The sequence below is a fragment of the Trichosurus vulpecula genome, chromosome 3 (genome assembly GCF_011100635.1).
Source record: "Trichosurus vulpecula isolate mTriVul1 chromosome 3, mTriVul1.pri, whole genome shotgun sequence".
Lineage (NCBI taxonomy): Eukaryota > Metazoa > Chordata > Mammalia > Diprotodontia > Phalangeridae > Trichosurus > Trichosurus vulpecula.
Window position 1 is genome coordinate 42,514,923 of NC_050575.1, and position 18,690 is coordinate 42,533,612.

The 18,690-nt window shown below is 37.7% G+C and overlaps 1 protein-coding gene across 2 annotated transcripts in view; it reads right to left on the reverse strand.

The window, feature by feature from the left end:
• Positions 1-18,690, reverse strand: part of TXNDC16 (thioredoxin domain containing 16) — a 139,498-nt gene that overhangs the window by 46,227 nt on the left and 74,581 nt on the right. For both annotated transcript variants that reach the window (XM_036751968.1, XM_036751967.1), the window contains exons 11-13: positions 15,193-15,325; positions 8,157-8,303; positions 7,390-7,449 (exon numbers count right to left, since the gene is read on the reverse strand). In XM_036751968.1, the coding sequence (XP_036607863.1) occupies positions 7,390-7,449; positions 8,157-8,303; positions 15,193-15,325 (340 nt within the window). The remainder of the gene's footprint in view (positions 1-7,389; positions 7,450-8,156; positions 8,304-15,192; positions 15,326-18,690) is intronic.

The following is an 18,690-nucleotide window of genomic DNA, read 5'->3' on the forward strand; positions in this document are numbered from 1 at the left end:
TGGGTACCGCAGGTGCTTGTCTGAGCTCAAAGACCACCTGGTGCAAACATGAATCAATTCTGGGATTTTGTTAAGGCTGAGTTCATCCAGAGGATAAGCACAAAGGATTGTTGTGATTCCAAACTCAGGACACAGCTTGCTTGCTGCGCCTTAGCTCTGGAAAACAGGGTGTCTCCTAATAGTAAAAAGAGAGGAGTAAAAATAGAGGTGTGGTCTTGGCATGAAGAATCTGATATATCTTTATAAAGAAATGAAATCAACAATCCAGTAAAATAAAGAACACAACAGAATGGATAAGAAAACACAACACCACAATCTGTTGTTTATAGGTCTGAAAAACAAAGACACTGTTTAGTTGTTTCAGTAGTGTCTGACTCTTCATGACCCCATTTTAGGTTTTCTTGGCAAAAATATTGGAGTGATTTGCCACTTTTTTCTCCAGGTCATTTTACATATGAAGAAACTGAGGCAAACAGCATTACGTGACTTGCCCAGGGTCACACACAAAGACATATACAATAAAAGCAAGGAGCTGCAACAAAATTCACTATGAACCAAGTGAATTTTTAAAAGGTAGAATCATACTATCTCTTGTTGTGTTTCAGTCATTTCAGTCTCTGTTCCATTGAGACTTTCCACAATTTCTTTTTTTCCTTTTTCTCTATTAAGATTAATATATTTCTACACCATATCATTTGTGTGTGTAGCTGTAAGTGTGGGGGTGGGGATGAGGTGTTCAACCTTCCTTTGTCCAGTTCAGATGAAAGTGAAATTTTTGTGTGTAACAACAATGCTGCTTGCCACTACGGTGGCTGTGTAAGGCCAATAACACCAGCACACGTTCTTTGATCTGCTTTTCTAAGGAAAGCAACTCTAAGGAGTTGACAATCTTACTTTAATTAAATATACATATATTATTCACTTTTTTCGGGGGGTGGGAAAGTCAGCACCTTGAACTTTAGAGAAAAGATAAACAGAAATTACAAGCAGAAATTATATAAACAGAGCAAAATAACACAAATCAACAGACAGGCTTCTAGCCATCTGACCAAGACATTATATACATAGTTACCAGAGAGAGAAGCACTAACATCTGGGTTTTTCAAAGCTGGGGCGGGGGGGGGGGGCTCCTTAATGGCTACCCAGAGTCTCCACACCAACGCTCTTCCAATGAGTGAGCCCCAAGAAAAATGCTAACCTCAGAGTATATATAGCCTTTTTCAGGGCCTGAGGGCTTCACACCTCCCCAGGGTTTTATACTTCTCATGACCTAATTAGCAAAAGTGGGTGGGCCTTCCTACAAACAAAGGCAAGACTCATTCAAAGCCACTTGATTGCCTTAGTGCTGAGAAGCACTCCAAAAGAAAAAACAGTAAAAAGTCCCACTTTGCTTGCCTTTACACTGTGATGTCCATTTTCCCCTCCCCCATCCTTTCCTCCATATTGGAACAGTCTTCATGTTATATCCACCTTTTATTTAAAATACTGAATACTTTTCTTTCCTGAGTACCTCTGATTTCCTTCTTGCTTTCCTCCTCAGTATATTTCCCTATTCTAAATTTTTTCCTTCTCACACTATAAAACAGAACAGAAGCACCTCCACTCCCTCTGCCTGTCATATTTTAACTTTGTGACCCTTGAAGACATTAGAGTTCTGAAAGAATACTTGTTTTTTCTACCCCTTTGAAATAACAGCTTTATCATCATGCTCTAGAATACTGTGGCTAAATGTCCCAACTCCAAGAAGCTGAGTCTTTAAAATTTTTTTTTATCAAATTGAAAATCTTTATTTTTAGGCACTGAACTCATCATATACTCTATGCATATATACATTAATTTTGGAGAAACATGATCATAACATAAATTTTCTGAAAAATAACTTTCCTGTCCATGTTTGTAATTTCCTTAAGTACCTGTCGTCTTCTTACTTGCTGAACTTCAGCAATAAAGTGTCACCACAGGTCAGCATGCTGAGGTTACTAGAAAGGAACCAAGTGAACTTCTCTCTTTGTTAAACCACTAATTTCAAAATTGGAAAATTTTACATGTAAAGATCAGAAATATTTCAACCAATGCAAATGCTTTGGCCATCCCCATAGACACCATTTTCAGCAATAACTCATATATCTGAAAGAGTGAGGGAAGAGGGAGAAGGTGAGCAACAGAAGCTTTGGGAAGCTTCCTGGAGAAATGCCCCACGTGCAGACCTTCTGAATGGTTTAGCAGCATTCACAAGAGGACAAACATGTCAGCCTCTTTCCTGCTACAAAGCTGTAGCCACAGTCTTCCATCAGTATAAATTTCACATTTGTTCTTGGAAATCACTGGGAAGATGGACTTAGTAGTAGCCCAAGCACACTTTGTCCATGGCCAGCTTTATTCTGTCAAGTGGATAAGCTTCTTCACAAGTTAATCTATTTTTTAAGGTATTGTTTTCTTCAGTGTATTTTTCAGTATTTTTTGGGTCTCCTTTAGCAAGTCATTGACTTGTTTTTCATAGTTTTCTTGCATCCTTCTCATTTCTCTTCCCAATTTTTCCTCTACTTCTCTAACTTGCTTTTCCAAATCCTTTTTGAGCTCTTCCATGGCCTGGGACCAGTTCATGTTTTTCTTGGAGGCTTTTGTTGTAGGCTCTATGACTTTGTTGTCTTCTTTAGGCTGTATGTTTTGGTCTTCTTTGTCACCAAAGAAAGAATCCAAAGTCTGAGACTGAATCTGGGTGTGCTTTCGCTGCCTGGCCATATTCCCAACCAACTAACTTGACCCTTGAGTTTTTCAGTGGGGTATGACTGCTTGTAGACTAATGAGTTCTGTGTTCCACGTTTGGGGGGGAGGTGCCAGCTCTGTCACACCAGCACTACTCCTTCCCCAAGAACCCCCAGCCCAGGCTGGGCTTAGATCTTCAGTAGGCTGTGCACTCCTGCTCTGATCCACCACTTAATTCCTCCCACCAGGTGGGCCTGGGGCCAGAAGCAGCAGCAACTGTAGCTGCCCCACCTCTGCTGCCCCCGGGGCTGGAAGCCGAAAACCGCGAACTCCTTCCACTCCCGCAGCTTTTCCCACTAACCTTCTCAGCAGTCTTTGGTGTTTGTGGGTTGAGGAGTCCAGTAACTGCCGCAGCTCACATATTCAGGGCGCTAGGGGCCCCATCCGGCCGACTCCAAGTTTGGTTGTTCCATGCCGCTCAGGCTGGGCTGTGCTCCACTCCGTTCCCAGCTCCCAGCTCCGTGTGGGATAGACCTCACCCAGAGACCATCCAGACTGTCCTGGGCTGGAGCCCTGCTTCCCTCTGCTGTTCTGTGGGTTCTGCCGTTCTAGAGTTGGTTCAGAGCCATTTTTTATAGGTTTTTGGAGGGATTCGGTGCAGAGCTCACACTAGTCCCTGCTTACCAGCCGCCATCTTGGCTCCGCCCCTGTCTTTAGCAAATTTATGCCATCCTAAGAAGGGGAAAGGTTCTCTGCTGCAGCATTTTCTGAGTTTTGGTCTCCAAGAAGACTGACCTGATAATATAGGGTCTTTGTTGATGCTCTCAAGCCTTTCCTTATTCCATTACCTTCACAAAGTTACTCAGATCTGAAGATTCTTGCTCCCTGAGCAAGCTCCATAAATTCTGGGGAAGGTCCTTGAATTGGAATCATAAGTCCCTGATACTTCCCCAAAAAGGGCTTGGGGGATGAATGGAGTGGTATTGTTTGGAGGTGAACTGCTTTTTAACAAGGAAAAACTCAGTATAACTGATAATTTTTAATTTTCTTGGAAGAAAGGAAATCTTTTAACCAACTTGGCAATCCTGAGTCCTTGGATGAAGATTAGGAAGAATACTTTCTTATTTGCTGAAGAAGAAGGAAATTAAACAGCTCCTCATCAGAGGCCAAGGACAAGGATTTGTTATCAATCCCATGATGGGGCTACTAGTGTGGGAGAGGTTTTGAAATGGTGATCCAGGAACACTGAATGGGTGGTGGCATAAGGAGAACCACGGTATTAGCTCAGATCCTGGGACAATTTGCATGCAAAGAGGCTCATGATCTCCTAGCTACTTTATTATAGATGAACCTGATCTATGTTATCATAGATAGCATTTGTGACTATATTGGAAGCACCATCATCTCTAATATAGCTCTGATGCTGCACCTGCTTACTGTCACCAATTTATTTCACAAGATCCACTGTGAATTGTAAATATTTGGCACTGCCCAATACACAGACCAGATAATTGAGATTTGGGACTCAATCTTTCTAAGGCCTAAGGATTTTTGGTCTTTTTCATTCTGTTTTCTTCCTCATTTGGTTATTCCTTCAGAGGGTCCCTAAAATTTCTGTTTGTACATTTTTCTTTTCTTTTTGCTATGTGTCAAACAAAGGCACTGAAGTAGTGGAAAGTCCTCAAGAAGGCCTTTAGAACTTTACTACCTTTGGGTTGGGCATGGTAAGAACAATATTATCTTCCAGAATCCCTGGCCAGGGGAGATTGAATAGTTTTTCTAAGACTCTATTTGGGATAGGCCAGCTTTTCCTTAAGAGGAACTGAAATTATCCTTAAGATCTGACTGGCTCTGGGGACTATGGATCCAACACTGACACACTGTTTACTTAACAGCAGAGCAGTCAAGATGTTTCAGTACAAAGGCAAAGGGGGTAAGAAAAGGGCTTCTACATCTTTGTTGAATATGCTTTCTATATTATGGCTAAGTAAATCTTTTATTAAATGTTGGCTGGACTGCAAAGGTCAGGATAGGGAGTAATGTAAATGAGGCTAGAAAGACTAGGTCTGTCTTGTAGGGCTTTAAAAGATAAATGCAGGAGTTGATATTTGATCCTAGAGGAAACAGGGAGTCACTGGAATTAATCAAGTAGGAGAGGGACACAGTCATACCTATGCTTAAGCAAAATCACTTTAGCAGTAGTGTAAAATGGACTAGATGGACTGGTGTGATGGGACCCTTAAGGCAGAAAGCCTAGTTAAGTTAACCTAGGTGAGATATGAAGAAAGTCTGAACTAAGATGATACCTATCAGAAGAGAGAAAGAGAATCAAGAGATTCAGTGGATTGGATATATATGAGGTAAAGGAGAGTAAAAAGTTACAGATAACACTGAGGTTACAAACCTAAAAGACCAAAAAAATAGTAATGCCTTCTACAGAAATAGGAAAGTTTAGAAGAAGGCAGAATTTTTTTTTGGGGGGGGGTAGGGTGAAAGGGAGGTAATAAGCTCTGTTCTGTACATGTTGAGTTTGAGAAGTTTCTGGGACTGCCAGGAACATCCAAATATAATCTAATAGACCAACTGGTGATGTGGGGCTGAAGCTAACAGGAAAGCCCAGGCTGTATATATAGATTGGTGAGTTATGCACATAAAGTTGACTATTATAAGAGCATAGAAGGAGAAGAAATGAAGGCCTTGGACAAAAACTGTGGAACACCCACACCTAGCAAGCATGATAAATATTTTGCATATACTTACAATAATAACAACAACACATTAATACAGGATTGTAACATTTGCAAAGTGTTTTACATACACCATCTTGTCTGTTTCTAACAACAACCCCTTAAAATAGGTACTATAATTAGCCCCACTTTCCATATCAGGACACTAGGCCCAAAGTCCTTGCTTCCCTGACCCCTAGTTCCTTGTGTTTGAATAAAGAACCATTCTGCCTTCCTTTATCATAGGCACCGAGAAGGCGAGTCCCAATCGACTGCTATTTCTCTGTCTACAGTAGCTAGGCAGCACACTGGATAGAGGAATGAATAATAACTTCTGCACTTGGGAATCAGGAAGATATGAGTTGAAATCCTGCCTCAAACACTTAATCTAGTCTTAGACTCTTAGTACCTGTATGATGCTGTGCAAGCCACTTAACCTTTCTTAGCCCTGGTTTCTTCTTCTGTATAACGGGTATAACAATAATGCCCACCTCCCAGGACTGTTGTAAGGATCAAATGACACCCATTTATGTGAAACACTTTGTGAACCTCACAGTGATACACACATGCTAGTTATTGTTGCTATCACCGCCACCATCATCAACGTCGCCATCATGGTTAGCAAATTCTAGGTCTCCTATAATCCCCATTACTGAGAGTGGTGGTAAAAACTACCTAGTAAACTCATCTCCTAATCAATCCAAAATGGCCTCTCACATTACAAATCCCCACACTCTTTTCCTCATTCAGCTCGGACCTCATTCTTTCTTCTCAGGGGGCTCTCTAGAGTCCTTGCTCTATCATTACCAAGCATCCCCTTCATCTCAACTCTCTTCCCCTTCGCACGCCAACATGTCACTGTGCTAAGCACCGGGGGTACAAAGCAATGCAAAACCAGGGTCCTTGCTCTGAAGGAACTCACATTTTAATGAGAGACACAACATACAAATAACTATGTATATACAAAATGTATACAGTGAGTATTTTTTCATGTGGGGGGTAGGACAGAGTCAACATATCAGAAACCAAAAGGTTAAAAAAAACCCTCAAAACTTCACTACCTACCCTAATCACTGCTGGAAGCTGGCAATACTGGCAACAGCAGAAAGGATACAATACAAAGGAAAGGCAAGAATAAATCAAACAGAGACTCAAGAGTGCAGAGACCTGTGTGCCAAAGGGCTACTCTGTTACCACAACAGTCATAAATTCCTAGTATTTGTATTTAGTATGGTGTGGTCAATCTGACTTTATATCATGTTACTATTTTACAATTCATGGCTATTTAATAACAAATACATGCTTGTTAATAATATTGTTACTAATAATGAAATACTTATATTAATAATTCTTAATAAATGTATTTGTCATATTAGTAATTATAGTTGTATATAATATTTAATATAATAATAATAACAATATAAAACAGAGCATTCTTTGTTTTTTAAGGGGTTCAACAAAACACAAAATCCTTTGGATAAAGCACAGCTTAGATCTGTTTAATCAAGTTCTTTCCCCTGTAGATTGTGATTTGAGCCACGTACTATAAAGCCAAAGAGCCTGACTATTAATATATATGTGTATGTATGTATGTGTATATATGTATGTATGTGTATATATGTATATGTGTGTATACATACATGTGTGTGCATGTGTGTGTGTATTTTTATATATATATATATATGCTTATGAAGGGATGCCTATACAACCTTGGGCATATAATGACTACAGGTTTCTTTGGTCATTCAAATAGAGTAGTTGATAGATACAATGAAGTACTTCATTTCTAGCAAGCCATGTTTATATACTGAAATGATTTTGAATAGCATCTTTGTAAAAGAATTTTCCTACCATCAATTTAGTTATGGGGATATAATCATAGCGTGCTTATGTTTGTCTTGGGCTTTCTGTTAAACTGTACAGTCTTGTTAGAAATTATTACAACACAGTACTATACCTTTCAATTTGATTGCCACATCAACATAGGATTGCAAAAATGCCAAGGACACCGCTTCCCCTGCACACAGAAAAAAAAATAGGTATGTGTATCTATATGTATATAGATACACGTATGATGACAATATAGATATGGTATTTGAACAGTTATTGCATTGTTTATAATTATATTCTTAAAGGTGTATTTTATTTTATTACCAAGGAATATCTTGTTATTACCAATGCATTTTAAAAACATGTTAAAGTACTGTTATTCAACCAAATTGTTACTTCTTAAATTGCATAAATGTTTTTTAAAATTCTAATACTTTCTGGAAAATTCCAAAAGTTAAAGGCAAATAAATACTGAGTATATCAAATTGTCCTTGATAATAGAAAAATAGATGAATTACTTTTTTTCTCAAAATTTAAATAGCATACTTCTATCAAATCTACAACTTGTCTTATTTATCAATTACACAGAACTCTAACACAAAAATATATTAACAAAATTATAAAAGTATTCCCCAAATTTCTTAGATAATTTGTTCTATTTAATAACTAATTTTAACTTTTTGAAAAAATAAGGCTTTAGACTATAAATGTATTTAGGATGTTTTTAAACACTGGATGGGTTTGAAGACATAATTGAACATTTTGAAAAAATAAAATATCTAGAAAATATGAAAGCTATTCTGTTTTATTTCTAGTTACATTCAAAATATTAAATAAAAATACTTTCAATATTAAAATTTGAAATAAAATTTTTATTTTGAATGGTATACTTACAATTAGCATAAAATAATATTATGCTGCTAGAAGTATTCATTATTATGCTGTTAAATGTCTCCTCAGTTAGTTCTACTATCAGTTCCAAAGGTAAATTTCTCTTTCTGTCTCTGTAAACTGTTTCGACCACTTGATCATCCTGAATACCTATAATGTTTTAAAAGAATGAAATAGTAGGTGAAATAAAAAAGTTCTAAAGTTAATCTCAAAAGCAAATACATAAAAGCTTATTAATATAGTAAAAACTTGTGAATTCATATTGATCTAAGGTAAAATATGTGATAATTTAGACACTTCTTCAAGGGTCTAGATCTTCAATTTACATAAGCCTATCCATGACCCAGAAATTGAGATTGGTTTTAATGGTAGCATGTGGAATCCAGCAACAATGCTTTAACTTTTACATTAAGCTATTTACAATGCTACTTTGTTGTTAATAAAGCTATATTAATCTACAATTAAGTACTCAATAACCAGATGGACCTGTAATCTCATCAGTAGGGTTGTTCTGTACAACAATGTTGATTCCAACCTGCCATGCCTGCCCATCATATGTAACTCTTCTCCAAGTCTTTCCATAAATTCGCCAGAGGGAAATCATCCTATGTGTTAGGGGCCTTCTTCATTTTCCCCTGACATCATAAGGATGTTAGTGGACATTGGGGGTCTTCTACCAGTTATTCTTTGCTCTCCTAAGAAATGCAGCCTCTCTCTCTTTTTACTTACACATTTCTTTGACACTATCATTTATACTACCTCTTCACTGCCATTCTTGTTAATAATGAGTTGCAGCCAACTTATGTCCACTATGCAACTCTCTATTGTCTTTTGGATAATCTTCAATTTCACTTCTTTGGAGACTGTAGTGTTTCATGATTCACAAACATACAACAAAACCAAAAGACAACTGGTATTAAAAGGATGGGCTTTTGTTTCAAGGGGAAACACGGGATCGTTAAAAGAATTTTGCAGTTTCCAAAGGCAATGTAAACCATTCTTTTTCTTTTGTTCAACTCTGGGCATGGACTCTATAACAGATCCATTCCACCACACAAATCTGTAGTCTGGACAATAGGTATGCCACTACAAAATGTAAAGCTTTCACTCCCTAAAGTGGATGAAGCCTGCAGCCTTATGGCATAATTCAGCTTGTTCAACTTAAGCCTATTCTTGCTCAAGAACCTAATCCAGTTCCATGTCATCTCATTTAGCCATATGAGGCAATGAGATAGAGCTGGGAAATACATCTGGCAACCTAGAGTAGGTTTTCTCTGCTGATGTGGTATTCCCCACCATCTCCCCAAAAATATATAAGACTCTGAAGTTGACAGCACACTGCTGCTTAGATTTAATGTAATTTTCTTTCTGTGAAGACTTAACTCTTCCTTTCTAAGACATACTCAGAAAGATCATGGGTGGCAAGGAGAGCTATGTCAAACCCAAACCCTGTGTGACCTTGAACCTTTTATCCTTAAATTGCTTTTGTATCTTTTATGTAGGTTATTAAGTAAAAACCTTGTTTTCTTTGAATTGACCTGTGTCTTGGTTGTTTCATTTCTCTCGTAGCCCAAACCTAGTAGACTAGTTTAGAACCAGCCTAACATAACCATTCAACAAGATATGTAGAAAATGAATTCCAGCTGGTTGAAATGAGAAAGCTTAGCTTTAGCAATAAAAGAACAAAAAGAAATTGAAGGAATTAGAATAAGCAAAGAAGGAGCAAAGCTATCACTCTTTGCCAATGATGTGATGATATACTTAGAGAATCCTAGAGAATTAAGTAACAAACTACCTGAAATAATAAACAACTTTAGCAAAGTTGCAGGATATCAAATAGACCTACACAAATCATCGGCACTTCCACATATTACTGACAAAGCCCAACAGCAAGAGACAACATAATAAAAATGACAATTCTACCTAAATTAATTTTCTTATTCAGTGACAAACCAAAAAATTATTTTATAGAGCTACAAAAAATTAAAACAAAATTCACATGGAAGAACAAAAGGTCCAGAATATCAAGGGAATTAATGAAAAGAAATGCAAGGACAGGTGGCTAGCCATACTAGATCTCCAGGACTCGAGCTATCTATAACCATATGAAAAATACTCTAGATTACTTTTGATTAGAGAAATGCAAATCAAAACAACTCTGAGGTACCACGTCAAACCTATCAAAATGGGTTAGTATGATGAAACAGGAAAATGATAAGTGCTGGAGAAGATGTGGGAAAATTGGAACACTAATGCATTGTTGGTGGAGTTGTGAACTGATCCCACCATTCTGGACAATAATTTGGAACTGTGTCCGAAGGATTATAAAATCATGCAAGCCCTTTGACCCAGCAATACCACTTCTAGGTCTGTATCCCAAAGAGATCATACAAATAGGAAAAGGACCCATATGCACAAAATATTCATAGGAGCTTTTTTTGTGGTGGCCAAGAATTGGAAATTGAAGGGATGCCCATCAATTGGGGAATGGCTGAACAAGTTGCAGTATATGAGAGGGATGGAATACTATTCTTCCATAAGAAATGATGAGCAGGCAGACCAGAAAAACCTGGAAAGACTGACACGAACTGGTGCTGAGTAAAGTGAGCAGAAGCAGGAGAACACTGTACACAGCAACAACAGCATTGTTCAATTACTAACTTTGACAGACTTAGCTCTTCTCAGCAATGAAAGGATCTAAGACAACTCCAAAAGATTCATGATGGAAAATTCTATACATGTCCAGAAAAAGAACTATGGAGTCTGAATGGAGATCAAAGCATAATATTTGCTCTCTCTTTTTTGGTTTTTTCTTTCTCATGGTTTCTCTCATTGGTTCTGGTTCTTCTTTACAACACGACTAATGTGAAAATAGTTTTAATTGAATGTATTTGTATAGCCTTTATTAGATTACACCCCATCTTGGGGTGAAGGCAGGGAAACAAGGGGAGAAAATTTGAAACTCAAAATCTTGTAGAAGTGAATGTTGAAAACTAAAAATAAATAAAATTATTTAAAAAAAGAATTAGAAATTGAGGGGATGCCCATCAATTGGGGAATGGTTGAATAAGTTGTGGTATGTAATTATGAGCAAGATGCTCTCAGAAAAACCTGAAAAGACTTGCATGGGTTGAAGGGGCAGAGCCAAGATGGAGGCTAGAAAGCAGAGACTTGTGTGAGCTCCCCGCCAGGTCCCTCGAAAAACCTATAAAAAATGGCTCTGAACAAATTCTAGAACTGCAGAACTACAAAATAGCAGAGGGAAGCAGGGATCCAGCCCAGGACAGCCTAGATGGTCGCTGGATGAGGTCTATTGCACACGGAGCTGGGAGCAGAGTGGTGTGGAGCAGAGCCCAGTGTGGGCGGCAGCAGGACCAACCAGACCAGGAGCCAGGCAGAACAGGCAGAGCGCCCTGAATCAGTGAGCTGTGGCAGTTACCAGACTTCTCAACCCACAAACACCAAAGACAACAGAGAAGGTTAGTGGGAAAAGTTGCAGGGACAGACTGAAAAGAGTTCAAGGTTCAGCCACCGCCCCGGGAGGCAGCAGGGGTGGTGCAGCTACAGAACTACAGCTGCAGTTGCTTCCAGCCCCAGGCCCACCTGGTGGGAAGAATTAAGTGGTGGATCAGAGCAGGAGTGCAGAGCCTGCTTAAGATTTGCATCAGGTCCGGGTTGGCAGTTCTTGGGGAAGGAGGAGTGCTGGTGTGGCAGAGTTGGCTGTGTGGAAATAGCTCTGAAATCAATGGTGCATCCCCTCAAGCTTGGAACAAAGTACTCTTTACTCTTCAGTACCCCGCCGAAAAACTCAAGGGTCAAGGAAGTTGGCTGGGAACATGGCCAGGCAGCAAAAACGGACTCAGATTCAGTCTCAGACTTTGGAATCTTTCTTTGGTGACAAAGAAGACCAAAACATACAGCCAGAAGAAGTCAACAAAGTCAAAGAGCCTACATCAAAAACCTCCAAGAAAAACATGAACTCCTCTCAGGTCACTGAAGAGCTCAAAAAGGATTTGGAAAAGCAAGTTAGAGAAGCAGAGGAAAAATTGGGAAGAGAAATGAGAAGGATGCAAGAAAACCATGAAAAACAAATCAATGACTTGCTAAAGGAGAACCAAAAAAATACTGAAAAAAATTGAAGAAAACAACACCTTAAAAAATAGACTAAATCAAATGGCAAAAGAGCTCCAAAAAGCCTTGAAAGGCAGAAATAGCCAAATGGAAAAGGAGGTTCAAAAGACCACTGAAGAAAATACTACCTTAAAAATTAGATCGGAGCAAGTAGAGGCTAGTGACTTTATGAGAAATCAAGATATTATAAAACAGAAGAAAAGGAATGAAAAAGTGGAAGACAATGTGAAATATCTCATTGGAAAAACCACTGACCTAGAAAATAGGTCCAGGAAAGAGAATTTAAAAATTATTGGACTACCTGAAAGCCATGATCAAAAAAAGAGCCTAGATATCATCTTTCAAGAAATTATCAAGAAGAACTGCCCTGATATTCTAGAGCCAGAGGGTAAAATAGAAATGGAAAGAATTCACAGATCGCCTCCTCAAAAAGATCCCAAAAGGAAAACTCCTAGGAATATTGTCGCCAAATTCCAGAGCTCCCAGATCAAGGAGAAAATACTGCAAGCAGCCAGAAAGAAACAATTTGAGTATTGTGGAAAAATAATCAGGATAATACAGGATCTAGCAGCTTCCACATTAAGGGAATGAAGGGCTTGGAATACGATATTCCGGAGGTCAATGGAGCTAGGATTAAAACCAAGAATCACTTACCCAGCAAAACTGAGTATCATGCTCCAAGGCAAAATATGGGCTTTCAATAAAATAGAGGACTTTCAAGCTTTCTCAGTGAAACTACCAGAGCTGAATAGAAAATCTGACTTTCAAACAGAAGAATCAAGAGAAGCATGAAAAGGTAAACAAGAAAGAGAAATCATAAGGGACTTACTAAAGTTGAACAGTTTCGTTTACATTCCTACATGGAAAGATGATGCGTATGATTCATGAGACCTCAGTATCATAGTAGCTGAAAGGAATATGCATATATGTGTGTGTGTGTGTGTGTGTGTGTATACATATGCGTGTGTCTATGTATGTGTGTGTGTGTGTGTGTGTGTATATATATATACATATATATATATATATATATATATATATATATATATATATATATATATATATATTTAGAGAGAGAGAGAGAGGGAGGGAGGGCACAGGGTGAGTTGAATTTGAAGGGATGATATCTAAAAAAATCAAATTAAGGGATAAGAGAGGAATATATTGTGAGAGGGAGAAAGGGAGAGATAGAATGGGGTAAATTATCTTGCATAAAAGTGGCAAGAAAAAGCGGTTCTGTAGGAAGGGAAGAGGGGGCAGGTAAGGAGGAATGAGTAAATCTTGCTTTCATCAGATTTGACCTGAAGAGGGAATAACATACACACTCAACTGGGTATCTTACCCCACAGGAAAGAAGGACGAAGAAGATAAAAAAGGAGGATGATAGAAGGGAGGGCAGACAGGGGGAGGAGGTAATCAAAAACAAACACTTTTGAAAAGGGACAGGGTCAAGGGAGAAAATTCAATAAAGGGGGATAAGCTAGGAAAGAGCAAAACATAGGTAACCTTTCAAAACATGAGTATTGTGGAAGGGTTTTACATAATGATACACATGTGGCCTATGTTGAATTGCTTGCCTTCTTAGGGAGGGTGGGTTGGAATGGAAGAGGGGAGAGAATTTGGAACTCAAAGTTTTCAAAAACAGACGTTCAAAAACAAAAAAAAAAGTTTTTGCATGCAACTAGGAAATAAGATACACAGGCAATGGGGCATAGAAATTTATCTTGCCCTACAAGAGAAGAAGGGAAAGGGGGATGGGAGGGGAGTGGGGTGACAGAAGGGAGGGCTGACTGGGGAAGGGGGCAACCAGAATATACACCATCTTGGAGTGGGTGGGAGGGTAGAAATGGGGAGAAAATTTGTAATTCAAACTCTTGTGAAAATCAATGCTGAAAACTAAATATATTAAATAAATTAAATAAAATTTTAAAAAAAGACTTGCATGGGTTGATGCAAAGTGAAATGTACTGAGAACAAAGTAACAGCAATATTGTAAGATTATCAGCTGTGAATGACTTAGGTATTCTCAGCAATACAATGATCCGTGACTTAAGATAAAAAATACTATCCATCCCCAGAGAGAGAACTCATGGTATCTGAATATAGATTGAAGCATGCTTTTTTTTTACTTTATTTTTCTTGAGTTTTTTTCGTCTATGTTTTCTTTTACAACATGTCTACTATGTATATGTTTTGCATGACTAAACATATATAACCTATATGGAATTGCTTGCCTTCTCAGTGAGGTGGAGGAGGTGGGGAGGGAAGAAGGGAGAGAACTTGGAACTCAACGTTTTTAAAAACAAATGCTAAAAATTGTTTTACATATAACTGGGGAAAATTAAATACCAAATAATAAAAATATTTTAAAATGTTTTTAAAGTCAGGAAGACCTGAGTTAAAATTCCACCTCAGATATTTCCTAGCTGTGTGACCCTGGGCAACTCTCTTGGCTTCAGTTTCCTTGTAATTAAAAGAGAGATGATACTAGCACCTACTTCAAAGGGCTGTAGTGAGAATCAACTGAGATAACGTATGAAAAGCTCTTTGTAAACCTTAAAGCAATGTACTATATATGAGATATTATAATTTAAAAGATTAAAATAAAATATTAGAGCATACTAGCAGGTGGAAATTTTTGCCAACAAACAGGCAGAAGTTTCTAGACTGTGGAAGAAGCCAGAAGCCCAAAAGAAGTGATGCTCAATTAAATCATATATCCTGAGCCTGGATGTCACTGACCAATATAATAGTGAAAAGTACAGTAATTTCATAACTATTGACTTTTAAATGACTTACTTTTTCAGATTTCTGTAAGTGGTGCACAGGATTAAATATGAGTATATTTCATGACAGAAAATTAATAAATAGCAAATTTTAGTATGATAAAAAAAATCATGATAAGCATTACCTAGATTTAGAGTCTCCATTTCACCTTCTTCATAGTCCTTAGCTAGCTCATTATTTTGGATAGGTATATTATTTTCCACCCGGGATATTATTGAGTTAACATCATGTAAAACCAAGAAGTCGACTGGTACTCCCTAAAAATATTAAAACATTCACATAATTAAGAGTTCCTTTAAATTCATGCCAAATAGGTAGTATGTTACCACTAAATGTGTAGCAAAGTAAAAAAACCTACATATTTTATCTATTTAATACAAAACTTTTATTGTCTACAAACTCTAATTTTAAAAAATTTACCAGAAAATTCAAATAGAATCTCAGTTTCACAAACAATATTTTTTTAAAAAGCATTCAAGTCACTGATTAAACAGTTTAACAGAAGAGGCTCAAGGACAAAATCTGATATACTATTAAAGACAAACCTCCAGGCTGGCACTGTTCCATTAATCATCAATTTTTATGGACATATGCATGACCTCTTTATCACATTTGTTGACAAGACAGCCAGGAGGATTCAAAAAGATTGAGAACAGGTTAACTTGGGTAGGGACGCTAATCGATAATCAAAGCTAGTTGAATAAAATAGTCTTGTCCCAGGAAATATTATATAAAAAAATGAAGACCCTAGCAATGTAATATTGAGTATTATAGTTCTATAAACAAGCAGTATGGTGACACAGTGGACTGAGTGCCAGGCCTGGAGTCAGGATGACTCATCTTCCTGTATTCAAATCTGGCCTTAAACACTTCCTAGCTATGTTACCCTGAGGCCTCAATTTCCTCATCTGTAAAATGAGCTGGAGAAGGAAATGGCCAAACACTCCAGTATCTTTGGCAAGAAACCCCCAAATGGGCTCCCAAAGAGTTGGACACAATTGGAAAATGACAGAATAACAACAAATAAGTAGTACTTATACCTAGCACAATATCACATGGGGTACAATCAATAAGAGCATAGGCTCCCAAAGTGGACAATACCACCCTCCTGGGGGGCGCTAGAAGGATCTGGGGGGCAGCAGTAGCTTCAGGTGCAATTGAGAGGCATTGACTAAAAATAAGGAAGCAGTGGAAGCATAAGGAAAGAAGAGAAGAAAATTTTGAAAAACCATTCATACAGGTTTCATCTGTTGTGTAACAGAGTTAGAATCGTAGTGATTACATTTTTTTCCACATAAACAAACAAAATCCAAGTTATAACCAATCAGTGGTCAAGTCCACAGACAGGTCTTAACAAGTGAGTGTTAGTAGACAAGTGTGTTGCACATGTCAGGAAGTCCAGCATTGAATCAGCAGGAATATGTGCCTGTGATGATTTGTTTACAATATGATACTATTGCATCATCAAAATTTCAATGCAGGAAAAACTACAAATTTACAATAAATTACTAAATTTAAGATGCATCATTTTGGAAAAAAAATTTGTATATTTTTTGAAATGATGAAAATTTCAAAAAAAAAAAGTTAAAGGGTTAAAGAAGAAAGTAGATTTCCAGAGGGGCATTGAATAAATTTTTTTCATAAGGGGGAAGTAGGCCATTTGGGAACCTCTGAATAAGAGGATAAGGATATGCTTCCAGAAAGTAAAAAGTAAGGAGAATTTTGTATTTTCCTTTAAAGACCATTAGACTACGTCTATTCCTCAAGAAGACTTCCCTGGTTCTGCCCAGTTGTTAATGCTCCCTCTACCTTAAAAAAAACCCCCAAAATAAAAAAAAATCCTTGTATTTATTTTGCAAGTGACATTTAGGAGGAGCAATAACAGCAGATAAAGGATGCCTTCTAGGATACTGATTCTAAGCCTCTTAACAGCTGAAGCATTTTCCCTTCCTTGACTCATCACTCGGCTTATTGGGAGAATCAAGCAGGAAGTGACTAAATTATACCTAATCAGAGGAATCTCTTAGACAGTGAATTTACTCTACTGTTTCTCCCTTCTGTTTCACTATTGCTTGCATCTGAAGTAACTGAGGGGATGAGGATAGCAAGTGGTTAATTGTGGGAATTGAGTGAACCACATTGACTCTATCTTGTGACTCAATTCTGGAGCAAGTTCAGCTCTCTTTCTATTCAATTATAGGTCTAATCCAAATTCTGTCCCATGAGAAAATCTTATGCAATTACGGAAACTGGGAGAAAACATTATTGTATTGTTTGAACCTAGTCCTGCATTGTTGGGAAACTGGACCACCTCTACCTGCTAATTGGAGACCCTTAACTAAGGACCTAGGAAGGTTGTACTGACAAGAAACTCAGTAAGATCCAAAGATTGATGCAAGGAATTTTCTCAGAACTGTAAATCTCAAGCAATTCATATCTTTTCTGAAAACTGGCACCATATTGATAAATCAGCAACTGTTTCCATGTATATTTGACTGTTTACAGATCATCCTTATTTGACTAATTGTTTTTAATCAATTTTAAAAGTCTGTCTCCCTCTGTATTCAGGGTCCAGCCCTTAGCTGAAGAAGAAACTTGGTCCCAATTTGTTAGGCAATTGGCATTGATTAATAAATCAAAATGCTCAAAAGCTTGAATATTTGTTTCCTCAGACATTTCATTTTTCACCTGCTATACAACAGGCAGCATGGTTGGCATTTTTACTACAAATAATATGTTTGGGGAGAAGTAAAGACCTATAAATAATTGATTACATCAAATTCAAAGAATTGTCTAGGATATGACCTTTCTGATTTGGCAATCAAATGAGTACCAGGGGCTCAGAACATTATGTGAATTTTATTTATAAATTTCTAGTTTTGCAAGTAGAGAAAGCCAAGGATAAACTAGAACTTTTTGTCCTAGATTAAAACTCTCATAAACCAACCTCATTATCTCCAAGCAGATAAACTGTCTTGAACCAGAGGGCTATGGATTTTCTCTACCCAAGGTCAAGAAAGGGGAAGAAGAGGCCTCAAGAGGTCATGCCCTAAGTTGAAGTCCCAGAGGGAAGAGCTAGGCATGGTCATAGAGAATCAATTCCACCCACTCTCCTAAAAGGAAGTGAGGTGAAATAGGCTCATCATCTAAACTGTATTACTATAGAAACATCTGTTGGGGCATCACTATCTCTGAACATGCTATAGCCTCTAATAGAATGTAGGCTCCTAGAGGGTAGAGATTGTCTTGCTTTTATATTTGTATCCCAAGCACCTAGAATAGTATATAGACCCTCAAAAGAATAATTATGTGACTTTACAGGAGAAGTATCATCAAATAAGAATCAGAGGGAAAAAAATAATTAATAATGACTAGTAACTACCTGCTGAGAGAGTGCTAAGTTAGCTATTTAGCAGGCTTTGCTGTTTTCCAAGGGAGTTCCAATTCAACAATCATTACCCACTTTTGGCATTTCACATAGGGATAAATGATACTGCCAGAAAGAATTTGTAAAACATTACAAGAAACTGATAAAGATGACCCTGGCCAAAAAAAGTAGTGTTTTTTACATTACTCACTAAAGGCATAAAAAGGTATGTTTGGGAAGGAGTTGATATATTTC